This window comes from Ptychodera flava, chromosome 20 (assembly GCF_041260155.1).
Source record: "Ptychodera flava strain L36383 chromosome 20, AS_Pfla_20210202, whole genome shotgun sequence".
Classification (NCBI taxonomy): Eukaryota; Metazoa; Hemichordata; class Enteropneusta; family Ptychoderidae; genus Ptychodera; species Ptychodera flava.
The window spans coordinates 14,261,429-14,287,086 of record NC_091947.1 but is presented as its reverse complement, the minus strand read 5'-3'; the positions used below and the strand labels follow the sequence as shown (position 1 = coordinate 14,287,086).

At 37.7% G+C, this 25,658-nt stretch overlaps 2 protein-coding genes across 2 annotated transcripts in view; one reads left to right on the top strand and one right to left on the bottom strand.

The window, feature by feature from the left end:
- Positions 1–4,816, top strand: part of LOC139120112 (E3 ubiquitin-protein ligase TRIM56-like) — a 9,729-nt gene extending 4,913 nt beyond the window's left edge. Inside the window, exon 3 of the mRNA XM_070684202.1 lies at positions 1,562–4,816. Coding sequence (XP_070540303.1) covers positions 1,562–1,960 — 399 coding nt within the window. The 3' untranslated portion in view covers positions 1,961–4,816. The remainder of the gene's footprint in view (positions 1–1,561) is intronic.
- LOC139120111 (transient receptor potential cation channel subfamily M member-like 2) lies at positions 3,803–25,658 on the bottom strand. The gene is made up of 25 exons (XM_070684201.1): positions 25,577–25,658; positions 23,524–23,592; positions 22,248–22,433; positions 21,708–21,902; positions 20,079–20,244; positions 19,829–19,988; positions 19,381–19,510; positions 18,814–18,880; positions 18,167–18,273; positions 17,524–17,655; positions 17,187–17,222; positions 16,387–16,468; positions 15,964–16,015; positions 15,205–15,345; positions 14,136–14,277; positions 13,874–13,954; positions 13,322–13,379; positions 12,909–12,976; positions 12,229–12,357; positions 11,558–11,818; positions 11,000–11,180; positions 9,618–9,729; positions 8,796–8,962; positions 8,032–8,191; positions 3,803–7,527 (listed from the first exon to the last, which is right to left on the bottom strand). Exons 2-25 carry the CDS (start codon positions 23,587–23,589, stop codon positions 7,482–7,484), a joined length of 2,925 nt encoding a protein of 974 aa, XP_070540302.1. The 5' UTR covers positions 23,590–23,592; positions 25,577–25,658; the 3' UTR covers positions 3,803–7,481.

Below are 25,658 nucleotides of genomic sequence, written 5' to 3'. Positions count from 1 at the left end.
GACAAGTAGTAGCATAAGACAATGTTACAACTACTGGCCATTTTAAGTTTGTACATATAAATCACTCGTCACCATTTTAAAGAGGCAGTTTTGTATATTTCTAATGACAATGTCCACATTATCATCTTTGCCACCATTCATTACGAAGGTACAGCATGTGCCAAATTCCCACCTTGTATTTTTGTCGAAAACACAGAGAACGGAATCAGTCTTTAATGTTCCTGTCTGGTCACCGTCAGTATGATAGCTTAATGGAAATTTAAATAATATTTCTTCGGTTCCAAATAACTTGCTGTCAAAGTTTATCAGATCTCGAATCCAAAAATCCACTACTCTGTTTGCGAATTCGTTAACATGCAATCGGTGACTGACTGAATTGAAACTGCAAAATGTCTTCCAATATGCTTAGTGCATGTGTTGCTGTTTCACTAGCAATATTTACCATATATCGTCTTATAGCCCTGTCACACATTGACGATTTAGCCAGCGTATGCAAACGAATGAAAAATTTGGCGAATACGCTGGCGTACGGCAAATACGTTATGGGCAAGTTTAGTATAAGTTAAGAGCACGTTTAAGCACGCTGGTATACGTCGCATTACGGCGAGGTCGTCGAAAACTTTTGTGCATGACAAAACTTTTCTACGTATGCTATGCTAGCATATGGCTCATGAATACGTCCCGCACACGCAGGCCACAAGTTGTAGGTAGGTTATCCGCTCGTCGATACACGTTCACAAACGTTACTTGTAAGTTACTCATAAGTCAAATGCGTCGAGATAATTGTCTAGCGTATCCAAAGCGTATGTTTAACCTACAAGTACGTTATGAATACGCTATGTATACGCCGAAAATTTAAAAATGCATCGTTAATTCAGCAAGCCAGCGTTTTAGAGAAATTTTGATAAATTAGCTAACGCTAGATAAATCGTCAAGGTGTGACAGGGCCCTAACCGTTTCAGAGATAAAGCATAATTCAAACAGTGCATTAACTGTATGTAAACTGCGAATCATTTTGCATGAAACTGTAGAACATCATGATTTACTAATTCGTTTTTATGTTTAGTTTTGACGCAAAAATTCTGATATGTCATTAAACGTTGATGCTGTCGCCGTTTATATAAATGCATTGCAGGTTCATCATCGCCTTATATCTTACAAATACGAAAATTACTGTCGTACTTACATTATCGTCCTACAATAAACAAGGCCTGGAAAAGACTATGCCCTTATATAGATGATATGTTACTCTGTTTCGGAATTTGCCGAAAAGCAGATATACTGGAAATGTTAAACGCTCCTTCATTCCTGTAGGCCTACCAGTTAACCACATTACGATACCTAACTGTTGAATTAGACAGTGCAGCAACAGAAAACAAGACAATATCAAAAACACCGTCAAATAGCGACTTACAATGTTTTTAATTCGATAAAATAGTACACTTTGAGCTCATTACATTTGCCCGAGTTAGGAAATGGCGGCCTCGCCATTTTTATATTCTTCGATTCACATTCAACCAACTATTATACGATTACGTGTGTCCTTTCCTTTCTTGAAAAGGTACGGGTAAATATAGGGAGGAACAAAGGTAAGGGACAGATGCACAAAACAGCAGTGAAAAAAGGCACTCGTTCAACTCATGCTGTGAAAGACACCCTTTCAGCGAATACCACACATCGGGCCATTTCTGCAACACGATACGGTTATTCATGTCAGCCAGCCTTCGTCGCAAGAGAAGCTGTGTCGCCAGTGCTGGTTGATATTAATCTTTACAAGTTCATAAAGCACACCCAAGGAAGAAGACTAGAATCCATAGAGACAGACTGTGACGTCATGTTCCTCAGTGATGAGACCGCAGATACTGGCATGGTTACCATTCAACCAAACTCACACAGAACAATTCCAGAACAGACACAGTTTGCAAGAGATCAGTTTGTTTCCTTGTATGATAACCATTGAAAAATTTGACATGCACATGCCCAAAGGGTTGGATAAAACCACAGGTGAAGCAGCTGTAGAAAATACAAAGATAAATTTCAGTAACATCTACATCAAAAAAGAAGGAGTAGAACATTACGCTATGTATGGCGATAAAGAGTCTCTTCGGTCAGCCAGGATTCATTTTCTGTCTTGTCTGTGTCGAGTTTAGGAAGGAGCTCGTAACCAAAGGGAAGAAATGTCCATGGAATTAAATGAAGATCAACAAAGACCCAAAGAGGAGCCATCAGATTGAATTCCAACGAGCGCAGCATCGGAATCTGACAGATTAGAAGAAGATGTTGTCAAACAAGTATCTCTTTTCTATTGAAAGAGTCAAATGATCCAAAACAGACTAACACAGAAATATCTTTTCATCAAAAAAGGCTCCCAAGACCTTCTAATGAGGACAGAGAGCCAAGAATGAAAGCACGGGACAAAATTTAAGCACTCAGTAGTACGGGACGGCACCGACTTTCGATATGTATTCACCCGTACCCTTAAAATTTGTGTCATCATCAAAAACAGGAATACTAATGAAAATATCCATTATTATATTGCGACCCAAGACAGCTGGCAGGTATCACGGGTTACCAATCAGAAAGTTCCGCACCAAACCCGACGAGTTGTTTTACGAGAGGTTCGGTTCAAAGAGATTTTAAGAAGAACATCAATAACTTGCAAAATCATAGTAATCATCATCATCATCATCATCATCATCATCATCATCATCATGAGATTAATTTGAAAAATACATGAATTTTGCATTTTCCAGTGAAATGAAAAGATCTTTTTTAAACATTGCTATGTGTGGTTTGTGAATATTTTAAAGCGTGAGTTTCCAGTTGATTCAGTCTTATGAGTTAAGGATAGTTATAGAAGTTATATCTGATTCATGTTTGTTTGTAAATTAAATCAACGCCAAAAACGGATGGCAATTCTGATATCGGCTGATTCCGGTTTAAGTATAAGGACATTAGTTGGTCAATATTCAGCTGATTGATGGAAAGCTGAGGATAGCGATTATCAAAGAAGAAATGGTGAAGAGTTTTGAGTATGCTAAGGAAGCAGGGCATATGTAATCATTCGATCACCCAGTATTCTGTTAATCTAAGTCACCTATGAATTCTCATTGAACGCCCTGTGAGGTCTTTGGGTTATATATGACTGTGTGATAATTTATTTAATAATATGAATGGTAAAATCATTGTTTTGTGATTCGAAAGCGCATTTATTCGCGATTTTATATAACATCGATAGTTTTTTTATAGATTTTATAGATTTAAATTAATGGCCATAAGTTTAAGAAAGGTTATACTTGTAGTTACATGAATTTTCAACACAATCTTCACTGTGAAGGGTTTTCCCGAAGGTTTATTTAAACCAACCGCTGACTTTGATCTTATATAAGTTTGCATGTACATGATCATGGAAATGATTACAAAAGCTTAGGCCAAAAAAGATCGTTTCTGGTGATCGCCCGGGTCATTTCAGAACCTGCGCGTCGTGTCTATTTTTTTTTTGGGGGGGGGGGGGGGTTCCATACTCATCAGTACAGCTATCCTTGATGTCCCTGTTTGCATGTCCAAAAACGCTAAAAAGAAACAAATTGTCGCCCCATAAAAAGTATGTAGAAAAATTCCGTTTAAGTCCAGAAACTCCTGAAAAAGTTGCGTCAGAAATAATTTGGAATAACTGAAATGTATTGAGTAATAGAAAATCCTTATATAATGAAAAGTCGCTCCAAAAACATGTGAAATATGTAGGTGATTTCTTTAACGAAAAAGGAGAACTACTTTCTTGTCGAAACTTACAACAAAAATATGATGTTGGACAAGAAATTTTATTGTACTAAAAATTATACCTCCGAAATGGAAAAAAATGTTGAAAAGCGAATGAAACGCAAAGACAACAGAGGAAAACTCCCATAGACATGTACAACATGTACATATGCTTCAAGGAAAACAAACGAAAACAAACAAAAACGTTACAATTTTTTTCAGAGACAAAGTTGCCCAACCCCCGAGATCACATATAAATTTTTCAAATCGAAATTATGCTCACAACATTGACATGTAACTCTATTGGAATTTAATATATAAAGCGACAGTAGAAGAGAAGCTAAGATCATTCCAGTTTAAAATACTTCACTGAATTTTGGCAAATGTTTTCCTAAAACAACCCCACGTTAGAACGGATTCATCTTGTCAACACTGCGGAGTAGAGGAAACCTTGCAGCATATGTCCTAGGAGTGTAAAGAGGTAAAGATTTTCTGTTTTGATTTCCAACAGTACCTGAAAGGTAAAAAATATCGAAATATTGTCCATTCAAACATATCATCTTGGGCTTTTTACCAACATGAAAGATCATAGTTTTAAATCATTTAGTATTGCTACCAAATACCACATTTATACAGTAAGATTCTCAAATTTGAAGCCTTCCATTCATGTTTTCCAGAAGTGAATTAAAAAAAGACAATGTTATCTGAGAAAATGATCGCTGTAAGATTCCACCGTATAGAATCATTTGAACTAAAATGGAAACATTTTCTGACAGATTGACGTTCACCAAGCGTATTAATGCTTCTTTGGTTCTTTTTTTTTCCATCGATTACCTCCAGCTATTGTTGACGTTAGTTATTTTGCCTCGCTGATTTCTCCTTTTTGTGTCTTTTTGTTTACTATGTTAGTGTAGATTTACAATCATATTGTGACGAAATATCAATGTAAGGGACGGCTGTGTTTGGTCTTTTACTTTGTAAATAAAATCTACCTTAAAAAGTATTTAGAGCCTAAAACAAAATTCACAGATGCGCTATGCCATATTTATACAACAATCTCTTTTGATCAAAAACTTTCAACCGAAAAGACAAAACTGGATTTTGAGAGGTTATTTCAATTTGATTTAACATGATCCTTATATAAACAATGTATACAAAATACAAATCACAGCAGTTGTAACCTCCACAAATGTAATAATCTCCACAAATGTAATATCAACCACAATTGTAATAAAATCAACCACAAACGTAATAAAATAGTCAACCATTAATGTAACAACCCGCAACCACAAATGTACTAAACAAATTAACCATAAATGTGATAAAACTCAACCATAAATGTAATAAACTTGAACTTGCGTATGTGATCATTTGTTTATCAATGCCCTAAGTAAACAATAACTTTAATAAGACTAGTGTAATGTTATTGCATACTTTCCTGAAACTAGGTTTCCTTTCCGAAGCACAGAATAGAATACTTTGAGAACGCTATCAGAAAACGGCGAGGTACTGATGAAACCGTTAGATAATGGAAGTGGAACAGCAGTTCTAGTAGACACTGATAATTACATAATAAGGAAGCGTCAAAATAACTCGTCAACCAGTGATACCACACAAAGTTTATGACAGATGACTCAGAACAAATAACAGAGAAATATAAAACCTATAACAGAAACTTACGACACAAAACATGTGCACGAGAACATATATTTCAATTTAGTAAAAAACAATACGAACACTACCTTGAACACAGTAGAACAAAATTAGACATCCTGGCATCCCTAGTGAAGGAACAAACTTCAAGTGGGACAACATAGGAATACAGACAATCTATCGATTATTCCACACAATTTATCCACAGAAGACGAATTTGAGGCGATTGATTAAGAAAGTACGGCAATTTTCGAAAAAACGGCGTTAAAGGATCGTAGTGTTATACAGTCTTCCCCACTCTGGAGTAGAGACTGCACTGACGTTCAGATTACAGCTGTGTCTAGCCATGTTCAATCAGTTCTGTACACAAAACAGCGAAACGTAAAATACACTTCCAAATATGCAAAACACGCAAAACGCGAACGATTAAGAAATGAATAATGTGTGGAGTTGCTTTCCTTATTACGTAGATCAATATTTAAGGGCTAATTCCTCAATTGCAACGACAAAAATAGATTTATTACATTTATGGTTGACAAGTATTATTACATTTGTGGGTGTTTTTTTATTACATTTATGGTTGCCATTTATTACATTCGTGGTTGGTGTTTTTATTACATTTATGGTTGATTTTTGTTACATTTATGGGTGATATTACATTTATGGGTGCATTTTATTATAATTGTGGTTGATATTACATTTTCACGCAGACTACGGCCAATACGTCGTCACCTGTTGTCATTCACGTATTCAGCAGAAGTTAAGTTGTTGAGCTGCGATCAACTATGCTATTCATGAAATTGCATTTATTGGTGCACAGAGAGTACAAACGACATTTGATTGGGAATTTACGACAGAGATAACAGTTTTGGTAATGATTTTCGTAAGAAATATCAAGCGATTATTGATATGACTAGTTGGAATCGACGTAACAACCGGGATCTGTCTTCAAAATATAAGCCACTCAGAAATTCATCGATCCACCAAGAAGTGAGGGCGCTACATCGGGTAAAATCAACTGTTCTGTGCCAGGTACTTCTGACAGAACATCACGGCGTTTATCAGCCTGTGATGTAGAATATTGTTCTAAAATTCTTGCTCTCAAAATATTGCTGAATGCGAGGAAAACGTGAAATGGTGCTTCATACCGTCTCCAGGTTATCATTATCTGAAAATATCTAAATGGAAAGAAATTGTCTTATCCTTCCTTTAATGGAATACAGTAACCTGTGATCTAAATATGCCCATATATGGTCAAAAGGGCATTCCTTGGTATTCAAAATGTCTATGTGAGGGCGCTGTTTTTAAAAAGCGGCCACCCGCTTAAATCTCTGATTGGTTGGATTTTCTCTTTCCATGGTAACTGTGGCAAAATTAGAACAGGTGACAGTATACCTTTAAGCTCTAAAGAGCCGCATTCTTTCAATAATAACTTCATTGGCACGGCATCTTCTACAAATTATATACATTTCCTGATGACACTAAATAAGTTTTGCAGCAAATGGATTTCATATTTTTCACACAATTGTAGATAACTAAGCACTGTACTTCATTTTAACTTAAGTTACTGTTACTAAAGAAAATGTTACCAATAAAACAACTTAAATACAAAAAAATAAGTTTCCGTTTCGGAATGCTGCTGGGAATATATAAGCTGGTAAATCTGGTTATAAAGTGACTGTATCAAGTTATTTGCACAAAAGTAAGTTAGTTTGAGTACTCAAAACTTTAATGTTTGTGAGTAGTGCTCCGCTAAAAAGTCGATTTTAATTTCGACATCATTTAGTTCATGTTTTAGCCAGTTCGGTAACCTACTACGCAATGCAATTAAGGGGGCGCCCCCTCCCTAACATCTCTCTGCATAAAATTATCAACTTCGCCGATTATGTGGTCTCTAAGTTATTTTAAATATGCGAAAGGTCAAGTTCGAACGATTATATCGCACTCTTGTTTTGCAGAGGAGCATTCTTCGGGGCAATGACGAACTAGTTCCAAATGTAAGTGTTTGTCAGCCGGTCAAGGGTAAGAAGATGTCAGCAAAGGTCATCGTGATGTCAGATCCCGGTCCATCATTGGTGTAAATTATCTTTTAATATTCGCTCCATTTGTTTCAACCTGTTACATACAAGCGGTATGAATGTCATCAATAACAGTCATGGTGAAAATATCATTGCAGATGATAATCAACTGCAGACAATGATAGTCATTGAGAACAATCCGATCGCCGATCAAAAACACTTTCATAGCTTCATAAAAGGGTAATACCAAAACTCAGGGTTTGCATGCTGTCACTTGGAAATGAAATCATAAAATACTAAGATGAACTATCTTATCTTTCTCCGACATATGAAAGTTTATATCGTATAAATAATTTTGAAGCCTGGATCAAAATGATAAAGTTATACGAAGGACAAGTCCAGTGTTCATGACCATAAACTTGGCTACTGCTCAGTCAAAGAAACCACACGTGTTTCGAAGAACACGTTAATAGCTCATTAAAAACAATTTGGTCTGTTTCCTTTTGGTCGAAGCCATCACGCAGAAATAAGGAAAGTTGTTCACCTATCTTCCCAACCTTTTAGAGCCTAGCAAGTTACATATTTTGGCCTCAGCATTTACCTTTTTTCCAATTGTGACAGTTTAGTTTCCAAAGTAGGCTGTTCCTTCTGCTCCTGTCGTCTCTTGTAGCTATCCAAACACTTCAGCTCTAACTCGTTCAAGTTTCGCCTTTCATCATCAGCGTAGATTACATGTAATTGAAATGAGTCGGTGGTAACAACTGACGGAAATACAACAGAAAATAGCGCCCTTTATTTTACTATCAGTTTTGTTTGTTTCTTAAAACAAAGTACAGGTGACGCAAGCAAATGTTGATAAGAATTCAGAGTGCTTGAAGTGCCATCATAGAAGCCCATTAATTAAGGTTATCAAAAACCTTTCAATGAATATGCATTTTTAGACGAAAATAACGGGCATAAATCAATTTGACAATTTACAGTCCTAATGTTAAAATGACAGTCCATTCAAAGTTTATATGCTACAAAAAAAAGCTATCGACATTTGCTTTTTAGAGTAGGGAAATGTATTTTTATATACACTTTCATGATTTATTGCCTGCAAAATGGCAGCTTTGATTTTTATTCGAGACAAGGAGAGAGAGAGAGAGGGAGAGAGAGAGAGTGAGAGAGAGAGAGAGAGACAGACAGACAGACAGACAGACAGACAGAGACAGACAGACAGACAGACAGACAGACAGACAGACAAAGACAGACAGACAGACTGGCTGAAATAGAAGACGGTACGTTTATCCACTAATGAAATCAACTCTTGAAGTAAAAGGCAGTTACTGTCACTTTCCCCAAGCACATTTGTAATATTCTCACCTTGTTTCAGACATTTAGAAACACAGCATTTGATGATTCTGTAGAAATATATGCAGATGGAAAACGGTGCTGGAAGTGATGGTTTCTCCTGGTATTCCCTGACGAGAAAGTATCTTCTGTGTCGCCATTCCCTCCTCGAATTGGCCTGTACGCTTTCATACACACCACTGTAACGGGCAAAAAAACTTTTAGCGTTATGAATAATCAGTATATGTTACCAGCAAGTGCAACGTTGGACTTCACAACATGGTCGTGAAGACCAGCACCTGTTTATTACCACCCCCTCCGCGCCCTCGAGGGACCGTTCGTTATCAGAAATCTCCTTAGCGTACCAAATGAAGTCCTTGGTTGCGCTGGAATCTTTGTTTTCAGTTAGTTTCTTAAGTTCCTGCGCTCTTGAAATAGAAAATCTTGCTGTTGTCGTCAAAGGCACATCGCTAATCGTGCTATATCCACCGACACTCCATGCACATTTCACGAGACCAGACACTTTTGGTCATGAACTGTCCCTTGTAGTCTCAAATTTTCCGGCACCGGACTTACCTATTTTCCAGTCATGCGACTTATTGTGGCGAATGTGGCTTGCTTTAATATATATTCATTTATATTTTTCCGCGTACATTCGGTGTTACTATTAGAAACATATTTTGAGTAAAATTCAGAATAATTCAATTTCATAACGGTGTCAATGCAAGGAAATTTCAATATGGGAAAATTTTAAGTGCTTGTAACAAGACTGTCCGTCTTTATCGTCTTTATCCCGTCTTTGTCAACCTCAAAGTGTTTCAAGAAACCAGGAATAGGAACAATAATTAAACTAACCTGAATATTGCGATGAGTATATTGAGCAGTAAAAGATTCCCTATGATTAGATACACTGCTAGAAACACCGAGAATGCCACTGAGGACACAGTATCAGGTGTGTTATTCTCGTCTGTGTTACGAAAAAGATAAAAAATTAGAAAGCTAGCTGTTTTATACTCATTACGCCAATGGTCAGCTGCATTGGTAATGCAGCTTCAAATTCTGTTTTTTTTTTAATGATCCAAAGATACCTTAAGTTCACAAAGAGCTTCCATTACAAGTACAGTAGGACTGCACACGTTATGTCGGCAAATCAGATGTTGCATGAGTAACTTGAACGTAAAATCACATTTTAAGGCTCCATAATCTGTATCTTTTGGCTATTTTTTTCAGAAATTTTGTTTTGTGGTTTCCCTACACTTTCTGCATTGAATCCCGAAACTGTAATTTAATGCCAACATATCAACACAACCTTTATGAGTATAATCTACCTTGTTATTGTTGAAAATTGTATTCAAGTCCGGACTAGAATTCAGTTTTAAACAATAAACAATGATCACTACACACTGTTACGATACACCACATTCATTTTTTGTAAGCTTGGTCGAGAGAGGTTAATAGCTTGGCTCGAGAGCTTTATAGTACATGGTCACCTGTTGTGTTCCAAGAGTTTATGTAAGTTTCATACGGTGGACATTTTAACGTTGCTGCCGACCAGGTGTATACCGAATATATATAGACACGTTCTCAATATACAGGATGAGACAGCACAACATCTGAAAGAAGCTCGCCTGTCTGACTGAGATTACTGTACACACCTGTCTGATGAGGTTACAGAAAAAAGGCAGATATCGCAGGACAATCAACGATTGTTTCTTCAGTAGTGACGGAGGAAGAGGAAAACCGCTTTTGCAAACGTCAACACGAAGTTGTGGACTGTGTACTGAATGCCACCTCACACTAAAAGACCGGACGGTTTGATTGAAACCACAATCCGCGGACTTTTTGTGAAAAGGACTGGTTAACACTCAAAGCTCTCGACCAAGCAGGGTAACTTCTGTATAATTTTTGTATTTCAGTTTCTGTAAAATAATTTTGGTCACTATTGAACTCCATAGTGCGCTTCTCGTATTCACTGCCTGTGTGTGGTAATTTCTACTGTAACAACACATACAAGCTGTGTTGACAAAAAGCATGACAAACGGATTAGGGTCAGACACAGTAGTTGATATACAGAAGCAGAATACTGAAAAACTTGCCACAAGTTACAGCTTATGTCCCTTTCAACAACGTTCAACGCTGCGAGAATTTTTGCGACCACTATTCTCAAAAACGGAACATCTGACGTATCTATGGAAAAACAATTCGAGTACCGTTTGGGAATACTGTAAACCACTCACTTGTTGTGTTCATGGCATCCAAGAAAAGCTCCCCGTACAACTGGTAGTAGGGCATATAAAATACATCTCGAAGAATACCAGGGTTTGAACTGCGTTCAACAGACAGTATTATGTTCATGGCCACTCCGAATCCGACAATGAATACAACGAGCACCCACAAAAACCAATACATCTCCTTCAACTGTAATATAAGGAATATTAATAATATCAAAATATGTAAATATAATGTGTATTAATATTATTATACATTCTGTTGTTTATTTAAATTTAAACTTGGTTTCACCATTACTATTATTGCTCTTCACAGATCACAGATGGAGAATGTCGCCTACTTCAACGAATGTCGAAATGTTTACCATAAGCTGGCAGCGAACAACTGGAACTGTACAAATCAGATAATAAAGATGTTAGGCGGGATTATCGTTCGCACATTCGTATTTATCCATCATGTAAATGGAGATCTCCAAAGATTAGTATCACCGATTGCAAGAGTCACTCAATCCCGAATACTGTTTATAACAACATGCACTGGAGTAATATAGTAATTGGGTGACTTACCATACCACGTATCATGATCACGAAAGGACCCAGTTCTGGTTGGAATATGTACAAGCGTAGAACGCTCAGCCACATCAAGCAACAGCTGCACGCATAGAGAACTTTCACCACTTCAAATGCGGTGGCGCTGTCGTAAAAACGAAGTCCGCAGGCGACAGCAGCACAGGTCAGGGCCAACATGTTGAACCAATTCCAGGCGCTTTTCCAATGATACAGAAATGTTCGTGTTACCGAGTGATGTTCATCTGGCGGTACTAACATCTGTATGGTAAGAACAATCAGGATCTGTCATCGATATTCACGTAAACATCACAACTTTTTGGTGATCTATCCACCATATTATAAAAATCGCAATTGAGATAATCGGGGACGTAGGATAAGCTTAACTTTGTATATGAAAAGAATGACATCGCACTGACAAAATTTTGAGAAGTGTTACCGTCTCATCCTACATGGCAAGACGGAAAAGTCCCCTTCCAAACTTTACAACGTCAAGTAACCAATCGTAATCAATCGTAATGCAAGGCATGCAATTATGATATGCATGTAAATATGAAGATGTTCATTTTTAATCAACCTGGTCACAAAAAGCAGGGTTGTAATCATAAATCAAGAGTCATACATACGGTTCGACATTGAGACCTATTTCTGTACATCATTTAATAACAGACCTGCCAAAATTCATCGATCACGAGGACAGCCAACCAGCCATGTAGAATGTAGTCAGCAATGGAGAATGGCTGACGTCTGAGGTGAATTGATACATGTGAGAACAGGATGACAAACGCCAACCATGTTATCTGCAAAAGTATCACATTGAAAAATAAAGTACGCATGATGACGTCATTTATCTCAGTATGACAAGTCACATGCCATGCACACGCATAACATATAGCAAGCCCATTTGATTCTTCTCTGGAAATATCGTTGATTCTTAAAGGCATACAGTCGTCGGAACTGCGCTAAAGGTCGTATGGGACCCATACAACCAAAACCACTGTATCCAAGGTACAATTGTGATTGATGAAAGTTAAAACATGTCTGTTATAATCTACATTGTATAATTTAAATGTAGCAGCTATGATGATGAGGTGCATATAGATATCGTGCACGAAATACATTGTTTGTAAACAAGAAACTCGCACAGGCGAAGTTCCAACGACTGTTTCCCTTTAAAACATGCAGGCTGGGCTTTCCAAGTCTAAATGACTATTCTTAAAATGTCAGTAAGTGACTTACAGACACGATTATAGCGAATTCCTTGATCAACAGACATCACGGCACTGGAAATAGGAAGGGATGTCACAGAAACTTAGTTTACTCTCACTGAGACACTGGCAGCGCTACTCACCCAGTTGAACACGAACTTGGTCATCGGAGCATCGTAAAATGCGGTTAGTTTCCCAAGGCACGTGTGCACTGCGGATTAAAAGAAGCAATACCGACACGTAAAGATTTGCCCCTGGTAAGGTAATTCATGAATTGCCATCAAAGATGTCTAGGTGACGAGGACTCCTTTAGAATTTTGTCACTTTAAACATAATTTTTTGAGTCATACAGTCTCTTTCCTCTTGGTGGACATATCGACTTTCTTTTCGCGATGATATTGCTACATGGTTGGAATTACTGCGCGCGATTAACTATTTGTGACCCTTGCACTCATGCAAATCATAAACTTCCTGGCGGCATGTAAAAGCAAAGGGTTCACTATTCTTAACCTCGTTCACTGTTGCTAAAAGTGAATGGAACTAACGAAATATTTACCAGATTTGAACTTGACTCTACAGAATATAAGGGGTGGAAATAATACGGGAGCGATCAGCTGCAGAAAAAATATATGAAAAAAGATGTTAATTGGTGAATTGTTCAGTGTATTTTTCAGTAGACAATAGGATATCTTCTGTCGATTAACATCACTGCAATCAGTGAGACCTGTTAACTCTGAGATCTCATGATAATCTACATTTTCCTTGTTAGATGAGCAATATGAAGTGAGGGATTCAACAACATAATATCTTCACAACAATTAAGTATTCTTTATTCTCTTTAAACGTACTTCATGTTTTCTTTTACGAAGGTGGTTCTATCATTCACTCCTTTTGTACAAGAATGAAAAAACGACACAGGCGTTTCACATTCAGTTCTACAGCACAACTATATTACTTCTTAGAATTTAAAAAAACTTTGACCTTAAGGGTATGGGTTTTTTTTCTACAACAAGCATATTTGTTAGATTTGTGAGATTGAGAGAGTCGTTTCCCGTTTTTGTTTTTTTTTCTGCAAACGGAAAGAATGGAAAAGAAGGGGAAGTTTTACCTTCTTGCACCAAGCATCTGAAATATCTCCATCCCATCGACGGTCGAGCACCATCTGACATGCGTGGTGTGCAACAAACTTCTGTCAATATCCAAAGATGTATAGAATGGTCGTTTGTAAGACTTGTCAAAGGAATATCTCACATATTCTTGCAAAGGTTAAAGCACTGCCATAAGGACAAAATGTTAAGAGAAGAGATTCATGTTCTACGTGCCGATTGGCCATGCAGGCAATGATAATCCAAAGAATGACGGTTACTCACCTTGCACGATGCCAGAGCAGCGAGTTCTAGATGGTCTAAATTTCCGTATGACGGGTGCCTTCGCGTTACAAGCTGCATCGCGGCTACTGGATCAACGTTCTCGATTTCCGTCAAGATGCTGCACGCCTTCTCCTCATATTCACTGGAGAACAATAGATGACTTTTATAAAGGAGTTTGAACGTAACATCAGCACCATGGCAACGTGTGGGAAATGTACGTGTGAACCCTCTACAAGATTTGTGTTTATACCGTTCGTTCGTTGTGAGTTAATTGTGCATAAAATACAGTAAAATGGAAAACTTTACATTCTCAGCGATTTCCCCGCACTATTGATCTGATCTATTGTCAGTATCTCAAACGATATTTTCAAGACCCAAGTTGTTTCAAAAAGTGCGCCCTCTGGTTTGAAACATGGGACATTAAAGGTATACAGTCACCAGTAATCTATATATGCCCATATATGGTCAAAGGGGCGTTCCTAGGTAATCAAAATTCCCATGTGAGGGCGCTGTTTTTTAAAAGCGGCCACCCGCTTAAAATCTGTGATACAGTAAATTGATTTCTTGATTCCAAGTACAGTATCTGGATTTCCAGATTACACGTACACCAAGTACAGAGTCTGGATTTCCAGCTTGAAAGTTCACAATCATACTTTCCCGATCGGAAATGCAGTATTTGAATTTCCAAATGCAAGTCAGTAGGTATGATTTCAATAAAAGGGGTGACACAATTTTCACATGAAATTATCTCCATCTCTTGTTTGATTCCTTTTCGTAGTATTGATGCATGAGTGCAGTTTTGCAATCATATACATTGAAGAAAGATGTGTATCAGGGTCAGACTGGCAGAAATTGGAATCTGTCAAAAGGTAAGAGATAGTGTTTCGGTTTCTTCGCTTGAGTTCCATTACCTAATTTACTTATTACTCCATGTTTTGTATTTGTGTAAACTTTGCTGTTCATTTTCCATGCTGTAATGTTTTATATCGTATTGGACTCTAAACCTCGTACATATTTCTTTTGGAGCCTTGACCTGTTTATGAAGGTGATATAACTGTTGTGACTTTACCATGCCACCTCCCATCGATGCGTTCCGTCGTCAGGATCAGGAAATCCCCTCCTTGCTACGTACTTGTAGAATCTGCTAGTCACTAGGGCCAGCGCGATTGGATCGACACACCTCAGCCAAAGAAACGGAGCAAGATCAAATCTGCAATCAATCAATCAATCAATCAATCAATCAATCAATCAATCAATCAATCAATCAATCAATCAATCAATCAATCAATCAATCAATCAATCAATCAATCAATCAATCAAACAAAACACTTCAAGGTAATCTGTGCCCCGAATATTTGGAAGACTTAAAACATTTGCTCTAACTTACCGCAAGATAACGTTAAACCATTCCCTTTCGAAATCTAGAATAAAACCATGAGTCAACGTTTTGGTACTAGAGAAATAAAATGACCAAATATTTATCGACACTTAAAATTAAAAATGGCCGCCAACCCTGTGTTTACTCCATTGGGAAAAGTAAATTATCGATTTTGCCAAAAGTAAGCGGATGCAAACTATATGTACTCCATAAGCTACAAAATGAGCCCCCAAGTGGTAGATCAAAAGAATATTGAAAAAGTGTTTGAGAGTCCGAATATCTGTACCCGAGGCGCATTTTACCTTAATTCCAGAGTAAATTACACATGATGTCGCCTACGGAAACATTGGCACTGCAAGAAAAATGGCGAAGTTGACCCTTTTCATTACAGAGTGTTGCTTTTCTGTTCTGATCCACGTATTCTGTAATAAGAATCTATTTATAACTGACCTGTTGACCAGTACCGCCCAAATAAAAAGATCCGTGTATGGCTTTGCGTCATCTGTCATGAGAAGAGAAACTTAAGTAAATATAACTCTTGTCAAAATGTCAGATACGCCAACACAATGCGATTTCGCATTTCGCGGCGTGCACGCTTCCCTTGATTAATTTGCTCTCGCAAGGTCTAAACCTTCCCGTCTCTTAGTAAATGTATTCTGCTGCCTAGAAGCTCATACATGTCTTTATTTTCTTTTTGTTTGTTATAAATTGTTGTTTCACACCCCGTCCGTTTTAATGAGATAACAATGTACTGAATTTTCTGGTAAGGAAGAAAGACTTAACACATGCAAAGTCGTATGAAGAGTCCAGGGTTTAAATATTACTTCCAAATTTTATGACATATCTTGACTATATAGGTCAAGATGAACTTACTCTGTCTTGTGTAATAACCATGCATCGCAGTCCTCAACACATCGTCAACACGTTTCTGATAACACTTACGACCACTCTTTTCCTGTACAAATATGAAATACATTGATTATACAACAAATTAAAAAATACGATTTACGTCATACTACTTATCTAATGAGTCTTCTCCGTCGCAAAGAAATTTGAACAGACAATCTACACTTTACTAATAAAGAACACAGTGACAGAGTACTTGGGAGAAGTGTTACACTCATAAAGTACCCAGTTTTTTCACTTAGTTGTGATCGTTGGCGATGTGCGACAGATATTCGGACTCTAAAACTTTCTCCTATTCTTTTGGCTTACCACATATGGGGGTGATCATTTTGAAGCTTGGAGTAAATAAAATTTTCACAGGCTTAGTTTCGTGAAAGTCGGTAATTTTATTTCGCCCACTGGGATAACGCAGGGATGGCAGCCATTTGGAATTTCAAATATCGGTATATATTGGGTAATTTGTTTCTCCGGTACCAAAATTTGCACAGTGACCCCCAATTTTCATTCTTGATTTTCTAAAAGAATGGTCCAAATTTTTCTAAGAAGAAAGTTTGAACAAAAGTTTAAGTCATTCATTTTCGAGGCGCGAACTACCTTAATTCCCGAAAAAAACGCCACTTCGAGAGAAGTCGAGAATGCCCAATGCTGTTGATGTGATTTCCGTTTGGATGCAATTCTCGATTTTCGTTGACGCTCGTGACAGCAAAAGTAACGTAAGTAACAAAAATGGAGAACTCTAATTATGAAACCTCACAAAATCACTGTACCTGAGGAACCAACATCACGTCACTCTTGTCTGCTGTCTGAAAAAATATCACAATAATTGCCGATTAGATTCACTTAATATCGTCTCTAAGACAAAAAAATTACTATTATAATAGAACTGACAATTTACAAAATGTAATTTGTGATTGTCTTACCTCTACTTCACGCGAAATTCTTTTTAAAGAGATATGGTGTTTAAACAGTTGAATGTCTTGCTGGTTTATAATACCATGCGCGTATCTATTGGTTATATGAATGAAATTAATCTGTTTAATTAACTTATACTCATTGTTTTGAATACAGATAGACGAATATGAATCGTTCATACAGATAACTCACCAATTCATAAAGCTTGTCCAGTCGTTCTTCTGTCAAGTAATTTTCCATCTGTAAACCACACTCCAGGAACAATTCAATGAAACCCAATCGACATTTCTCATCGCAAAGCGCTCTTGTCATCAGCTCCGCCATCTAAAAACAAGAAAAACTAGATCAACATCACGACCCATCATCAAAATAATGACCGTACTCGTCCGAGTATAAGCCCCCGGTTCGGCAACACAAAACGGCGGTAAAACTAGGGGAGGGGCTTACACTCGAGCAACCCCATGTTATCTGCCATGGACGCTTAATTTATTCGCAAAATAAGTCAAAATAAGTGGAACCCCCCCCCCCCATTTTGCCGGCCCACCCTTACCCCGGGTCTTAATAACTGAGTTAGCCACGCTTCCTCTGTCCATCTACTTTTTGGTTGCGAAGCTTCAAATATTCAACATAAAACTCAACGAATATGAGCATTGGGTTTGAAAAGTTAAGGAGAGAAACCAATACTAGCAAAACATTTCAGAGGTGTACAATTTCAAGGTTACACTTTTTATATATCTTGTAACTGCATGATGAAGACTTGCGTGTGCCCTTCATGTTGACATGGCATGACATGAAGGACAGACATACAAGTTATGATATATTCGAAGATACTTACGTCATTGTCAGGAAGTACAAGATTGTGACGAATTATCATCCGTCTTGCGATATCACATCTGTTCCACGAAAATGCCTTGAGGAAATATTCTTTGGTTGCACCCATACCTGATAAATTGAAGTATTTTAAACGTTTTTAGAGGCATATAATCACAACAATTTAGCGCACATGAAAAGAGCATAATTGTCCTCGATACCATGTATTAATCAATCAATCAATCAATAAATCATACGATTATGTTTGTTGTATAGTCAGCGGGACATCGTAATCATGGTGTGAAAGCTAATTTCTCGAGATTACAGTATTTTGTGAAGGAAAGCTTGCAAGAATACCACACTACTAAAGATTACGGGCATTGGGTCACATCATTGTACTCGATAATTAATTTTCACTTCTCAGCTACTGACGTTCCATTTGTAAACATGGTTAGCACACCTCTTTTTACTGCACGTGGATGTATGTAAGTTTGAAAAGATCGGTCAATCTTTAGGATCTGCCGTGGAAATATGCAAGATCTATTTTAATTTCTCTTCAACTGAAGATCAAAATTATGTTGATGCGATCAAAAACCGAACACACAGTTATTTAAATGGTTTATTCTATTTGCAGTAAAACAAACTATAAACAGTTTAAACCACTGTGTTTACCTTTCAGTAAGGTCAACAGAATGCTTTCATCAAAATTATCACACGTGGTCACGTTGTATATCTCGATCTGAAATAAAAAGTAATGAAAATAATTCTGATTATGACAAAAAATAAATACAGAAGAATTAAAGTGTCGATAAAGTCCGCGAAGTAAAGTTTACTCACAAACATTTAGATCATGTGACGTAATTCAACAATTATCAACAACTCTCGTTACAAGATTGTTTTGTAATACTTTCCCTCAGTTATTAATCGTCCATGTCAGTAGCCGATCTTTTTGTTTCCTACGTCGTCACAGAAAACTGACATTGCTTGTGTTTATGAGACAAAAATGTTACACTATGCCGATGACCCTTGAGGGTTTCACGTTTATTTAAGTGCGGTTTTGGCAATTAAACATGAGTTTGATTTATAAATTATTTCAGTATAAATGAGTTATCGGTTTCCTACAAAATAACACCCATGCATTTACTGTTCTGAAGGACATGTCAGAAACGCTGTTGCGTAGAACTTAAAAACCTGACATGATATTTGCAAAAAAGCGTACAAATTGGCGTGTGTACTCACCAAATCTTTGGAATTCATTATAATCTGCACCTGATCGCAGAATTCCTCCAACAGATCCTCTGATTCTGAATCGGAAACGTCTCCGAAAAATACCCGCTTAAGGTGATTTGCATACCTCTTCTTAAACTGTCTGATAGGGGAAGAAAACATAATTTAACCAACAATCTACGTTAAACCTTTTCACTCGTTGTGAAAAGTAAGACTGGTCATTCTATATCACCAATATTCATCGCATCCATTGCCCATGGAAGCGTATCTAATCGACACATTTTTTATTTTATTATCTTATGAGGTTCTGTTCTCTCTATGGGGGCGCATCATTTTATTTGGAATTATTTGTTTCATATCTCGTCCTGAAAGCAATCGATTAACAATCCAAATAAACATAAGCAAAAAAGAAGAAGATCTGACTTTTTGGCGGACGCCCTAATAAAGTTCCTCAACTTACTGAATATTTTCACATTGTAGCGCATATGAAAGAAAATGCTCGGACCCTGTGTATTCGCAAAGGACGACGGGACGCCTTCCAGCCAACGCTTCTGTGATATGCCGTACTGATTTTGTGTCGACGTGCGTCTGAACAAATACTGTAGGCTTAAAAGAGTTATCTGCAATTGAAAAAAAACGATCATTTTAATGAAGCGTATGATGTGAGAAAATTTTTCATGTAAGTTTACATGTTACATCTTCAAACTCACCAGATATCAGTCGACTCTCAATTTCTGAAGTGAGCATTTCTCGAAGTTTGTCCTCGGCTTCCTCACTTTCGAGGTCGACGAGAACGAGATGTGTGTAGGGAGGTGCTGATGACAGTAACGATTGGCACTTCGGTGACATTGTCCCTCCATTGGTCGGGCTGAAACTCTAAAAAAAGTTTGAGACTGGCGTTAATGATCACAATTATGTTTGGATGTTCCTGGTTTATCGGCGATCACAGGCGACTACAGATCAACGGGTGAATTTTTTGGACGATTATCGTGCGTGCTTTGCTTTCTATATCACAGTTAATTCATTATGTCGCAACACCATGCTCATTAGTTTATGAGCATGAAGTTTAATTGCCCTCTGACCGGTGAAGTCACGAAGAACATGTTAATTTTCACCTACATCCGCCTCGCTGTATGGCAACTTGAGGCGAATAACGTCGAAGGTTGTTGAGAACCATGTGTTCTCTGTTGATTTCCATCCACCTTAATCGTTCAAGCGTGTCATCAGATGAGAGTCGACGTCACCGATTTCCATTTACGCTAATCGTTATTAATAGTTTTAACACAGGGAATTCAGTAATCTTGTTGTTGTTGTTGTTGTTGTTGTTGTTGTTGTTGTTGTTATTGTTGTTGATGGTGATGATGATGACGATAATAAAAAATATTAAAAAACAATGTGTCATTCCTTGCTGTTGTTTGTCGATGTTGTAGATAATTGTAAAAGAAAACTGTAATCGTGACCAAAAAACGACGTAGGTCGCCCAACGTCACTCCCGTCCTATTATACAACCGGACGGGAGTGACGTTGGGCGACCTACGTCGTTTTTTGGTCACGATTACAGTTTTCTTTTACAGTTATCTACAACATCGACAAACAACAGCAAGGAATGACACATTGTTTTTTAATATTTTTTATTATCGTCATCATCACCATCAACAACAACAACAATAAAAACAACAACAACAACAACAACAAGATTACTCAATTCCCTGTGGTTTTAACGGTTAAAGCGAGACATGTTGAATGAATAAAGATATTGGCTTCACAAAGATTAATCAATCGCAAAACGGAATAGTTCTCCGTCTTTTCTCGGACGACCTTCCAACTTTATCTCATCAAACCTCAACTCTTATGAGACCTATATGATAGCCAAGCAACCCCGTAGATAACGACAGACCTAACAACAGGGCGACTTCGCCTCGAAATTGAAAGGTTTGTAAAAAAACTTATGCTCACTATTCAATCGGGCAAACTTCCAGCCATGATCATAATAAAAATCTATGGTAATCACGTGCAAACTTTGTTACTGTGGAAACAAATTACTTGAAATTGCCGATATTTCAAATTCAAAATGGACGCAATCTCTATGGGGGAAATGAATTTTCGATTTCCACAAAAACAAGAGGTGAAAATGTTATTCGGCCGAAGATCTAATTCAAAAATGAACCCACACAAGTGGTAGATCAGAAAAGTATTGTAGAGTTCGGGAAATTTATCCCCGGAGCGCATTCTACCTGAATTTCTTTGATATATTATAAGACATTGTAGTACATAGCTTCCTCGACTGGTATATCATGGTAAAAAGCGAGATTTAGAAACTAATTTACTGCTTATATTACCTTTTCGGTGTGTTTTGCAGAAGCCACCGAGCCCAAGTGTCTGCCTTGGACCGAGTGTGATGTCATGAAACCAATGGAGACGACCTTGTCTCTGTCCATGACTTCGACTCGCTTCCGAACTTCGTCGACAATTCTGAGGACATCCGTGTCACCGCTCTTCGAAAGTAGCCACAATGAATCTACATCGTTTATCAACTGATAAATTTGAGACAAAAAAGAACGATAATCTTTCCTAGTTTCGATGACTCTATAGTTTATGTAAAATAATCATATCGTCTCCATGTTAATTTTACATCTACAAATTATCGATGGAACATTTGGATTCTCGAAGAACGAATCGTGAATTTAGGGATGTATAATTTATGTGAACGATGGAGGGAATCTTGCCAGAAAATCATGCTCAGTGGTTATGATATTAGAAAATGAATGTCAAGAACATATTGTCATATTGTATAACAAACGTATTGTGCATTGCGAAGATGTCTCCCGGTATCCCATGATCCACCCTGTCTGTACTATGTCAATCATTCAATCACTTACTCTGCATAAACCGTCAATTATGCGATCCTCCTCCTCCTGCCCATTACGCGGGTAGGCTTGGTCAACGCCGGCACCATGGAATGACAGCACCAGGTCGGGTTTGGATAGTTTCCATCGTTCGAGCATAGCATGGATTACCTCTTCTGCCGCTTTGCGAGGGTCGCCATCATCATTCACTTGAACGAACTGGGAGGAAAATGGTTATGATAAAAACAGAACAGCGTGCAGGTAAAATTGTAAAAATTAGTCTGAACACGAAAATAACGGTTAGTTTATCATAAACTTAAGACAGAAATCACAGTAAAACTTCGAAGTACAAATCACATGAAGGAGAAACGTTCAGTCCTAAGAGTACCCTCTGAATGACCCCAGAATGGCATGTAACAATGCTTTTCGCATTCTCTTAAAGGGCGGTGGTCGTCGGAACGGCGCATGTGCCACTTTCTTGTTTACAAACATTGTATTTCATGCCCTCTATATAGGTGCATCATGTCAAAATTGCTGCAACATTTAAATTTTACAATGTAAATTAAGACAAACATGTTTTAACTTTCATCAATCGCCAAAGTAGCTTGGATACAGTGTTAATATCGGTCGTAGGGATCCCTAGCGACCTTTGAGCGCGGTTCCGATTACCACCGCCCTATAAGTTTACCGAGTGACTGTAGTGCCAGTAGAATGTTTGTATCGAACAACATTCCATCTTTCGATGCTCTCAGACGAAAAATGTCTTACAATTTCTTCATCAGACTGCACAGAAGTAAGTACTGTGTTCTGAGCAAAATTATGAGTTCGCATGCATTTGTCGTCTCCAAATATAACGAATCGTAGAAAGTCGATGTATACTGTGTAATCGGGAGTACCCGTTCGGTCCTTTTTAACCAATTCTTTTTAACCTTTAAAGAGTTATGTTTCACGGTTTTTTATCTTTCATCATTCGTCTTATTTTTTGTACCATAGCAAGATATGTCTTTTTATATGTGATGTATAGATTCCTGAACTAAATAAATAATAAAAAAATTAAAATATTAAACATGCAGGGAGTCTTTGCTTAATGCTCTTCACGTCGTTTTTAAAGCAGAACTCACATGCCAAATCAGGAGCATAATACACGAGTGGCATCGGGAACATATCTGCCACACATGACGAGATAAGCAAACAAGCCGATATGTTAATTGCTTTTGTACCATAGACCCTAGGGGTCTCCTTGTTGGTGCAACCGGAAAATGTCATAACGCTCGGCTCTGTAACTTTAAAAGTTTCGGGTCGTTCTTACCTTAACTACCCGCCTTTTCCTCTCGGAACCAGTGGGAAAGTTTAATTCACCTTCGGAAAGAACCATACTCTGTCAACCAAAGAACATTTGTATTAAGGTAATATGCACCTCGAAAGTGAAAGACTTAAACTTTTCCTCAAACTTTCCCCAGTGAAACTTTTGACCATTCTTTTACCAAAGCAAGAATATAAATCAGGGGTCACCGTGGAAACTTTGATACTAGAGAGACAAATAACTTGCGATTTCTTGATATTTGAAATTCAAAATGGCCGCCATCCCTGTGTTAACTCTATAGGAAAAATTAAAATTTTCGATTTTCGAAAAACTGAGAGAGTAGAAACTTTTCTTTCGCCAAGAGCTTCAAAATGAGCCCTCACAAGTGGTAGGTCAGAAGGAAATTGATAAAATTTGAAGGCCCGAATTTCAGTCCCCGAGACGCGTTCTACCTTAAATGAACATATGACTGAGGTGGCGCACCTCAGAAACTCTGGATCTTGTACTTTACATGTAAGTATGTTGCTGTTCAAATATAGTTTGTTTGTGATATGTGGAAATCGATAACTGTTAATGCGATAGCGCGTATTGTTTTATCTGCAACCCGTTTATTGCACTTTAACACGGTTCGTTGTATCACACTCTGTAGATCGTGACAGTTGAGGGAAGTAAACCAAACTTCCGTGTAACTTCATCGCGAACAAAACAACTTTCAAATGTTTCCCTTCTTCGCCAAATAAAACATCTCTTCTAAATGCCAAAAAGGAGGTTATCCCCTTTGTCAGTAAAACTATAACAGGTATCATTAACTATCAGATTCTTCTGCCGTTTGAAAATTAATTTAAAATTATTTCTTGGTTTATCTTAAAATTTATTTCTAATAAAGAAATGACGAATTGAATGAAAAGGGTGTTTCATTTACCCATTCCCACCAAAAAATAAAACAAACAAAAAACAACAAAAAAAAAAACCAAATCTGCTTTTTCAACTAAACTGTTCCATCAAAGCATTACCAAAACACCGAAAACAACGTGGATGAACCGATGAACTAAATAAAGATAGGCCCTGACCTGTGTCTGACCTTCAAGGTTGATAAACATGACTATGTGCCCATACGCTCGTACTCTCTCAGTCTGAGCAGGACACAAACCTTATTGCGTGGAGGTTTCCGTCATACTATATAAATTACGTAAGCTTAAATACTTGATGTTTTCGCGGATTTCAACATGTTTTGGTTTTTGCAACCTGGTGGTAATATGAATATCTGGACATGTACAAATGCGAATTACGCGTCAAGCACAGAATAAATCCCGATACACTCAATGGGCATTTCATACTGTAGCTCTGCGTTGCAGCTAGTTGTACGGACAATGGGAGCTTCATATGTAAAATGCATGTGGACGTCGGGACACCGTCACTTGTGTTCCATGGATCGCAACACAATAACTTTGCTGGAAAGGTGAGACTTCGGCAATACATGTCTCCACCTTATCACCTACGATCAAACAAAAGACCTTATAGAGCACTAATTTCTCCAGGAACTGAGAGACACTTTCGTCGGCGCTACATGTCCGATGATGCTATCTTGTCATGTATGTACGATTGTTCACGAGACCCTGACTATTTATGTCTTTTCTCAGATTGGTTTAATCCTTAACACAGAAGATTGTTTTCATGGTGAGTTTTAGAAGTTGACGGTAATTGAGGACACATGTCATGATTGAGAAAGACTGACCAGTGGTATTGTAGAAACTTCAACAGATGAAAGCGTAACATCGCTGGTCCTAACTCAGAGCTGTGTTGATGAAAGCAAACACAGTTCATTACAGGAAGTAATTCTTGCACAAGATCAAACCTATGTTATTTATGACAATGTCATTGTTCTTACCCAGTATCCACTGTCGCGCCCAGTTCAGAATCACTAGTACGTATAGTTAGCCCAGATCGTCGAAATCACAGTGATGGTCAGGGCTCTCTCGTTCCAGTTACATGTAAAGTGGCATGCGCGTAAATACTCCCATTTCAAAATCATGTCACGAAAATACACGGTGTATCTTACCGGAGAGAGTTCAGTGCCCAGTGATTGGTTTCGTGTAAGACGTGACTCATGCAATCTACTCTGACAGCGGCTGGGTTCGCGA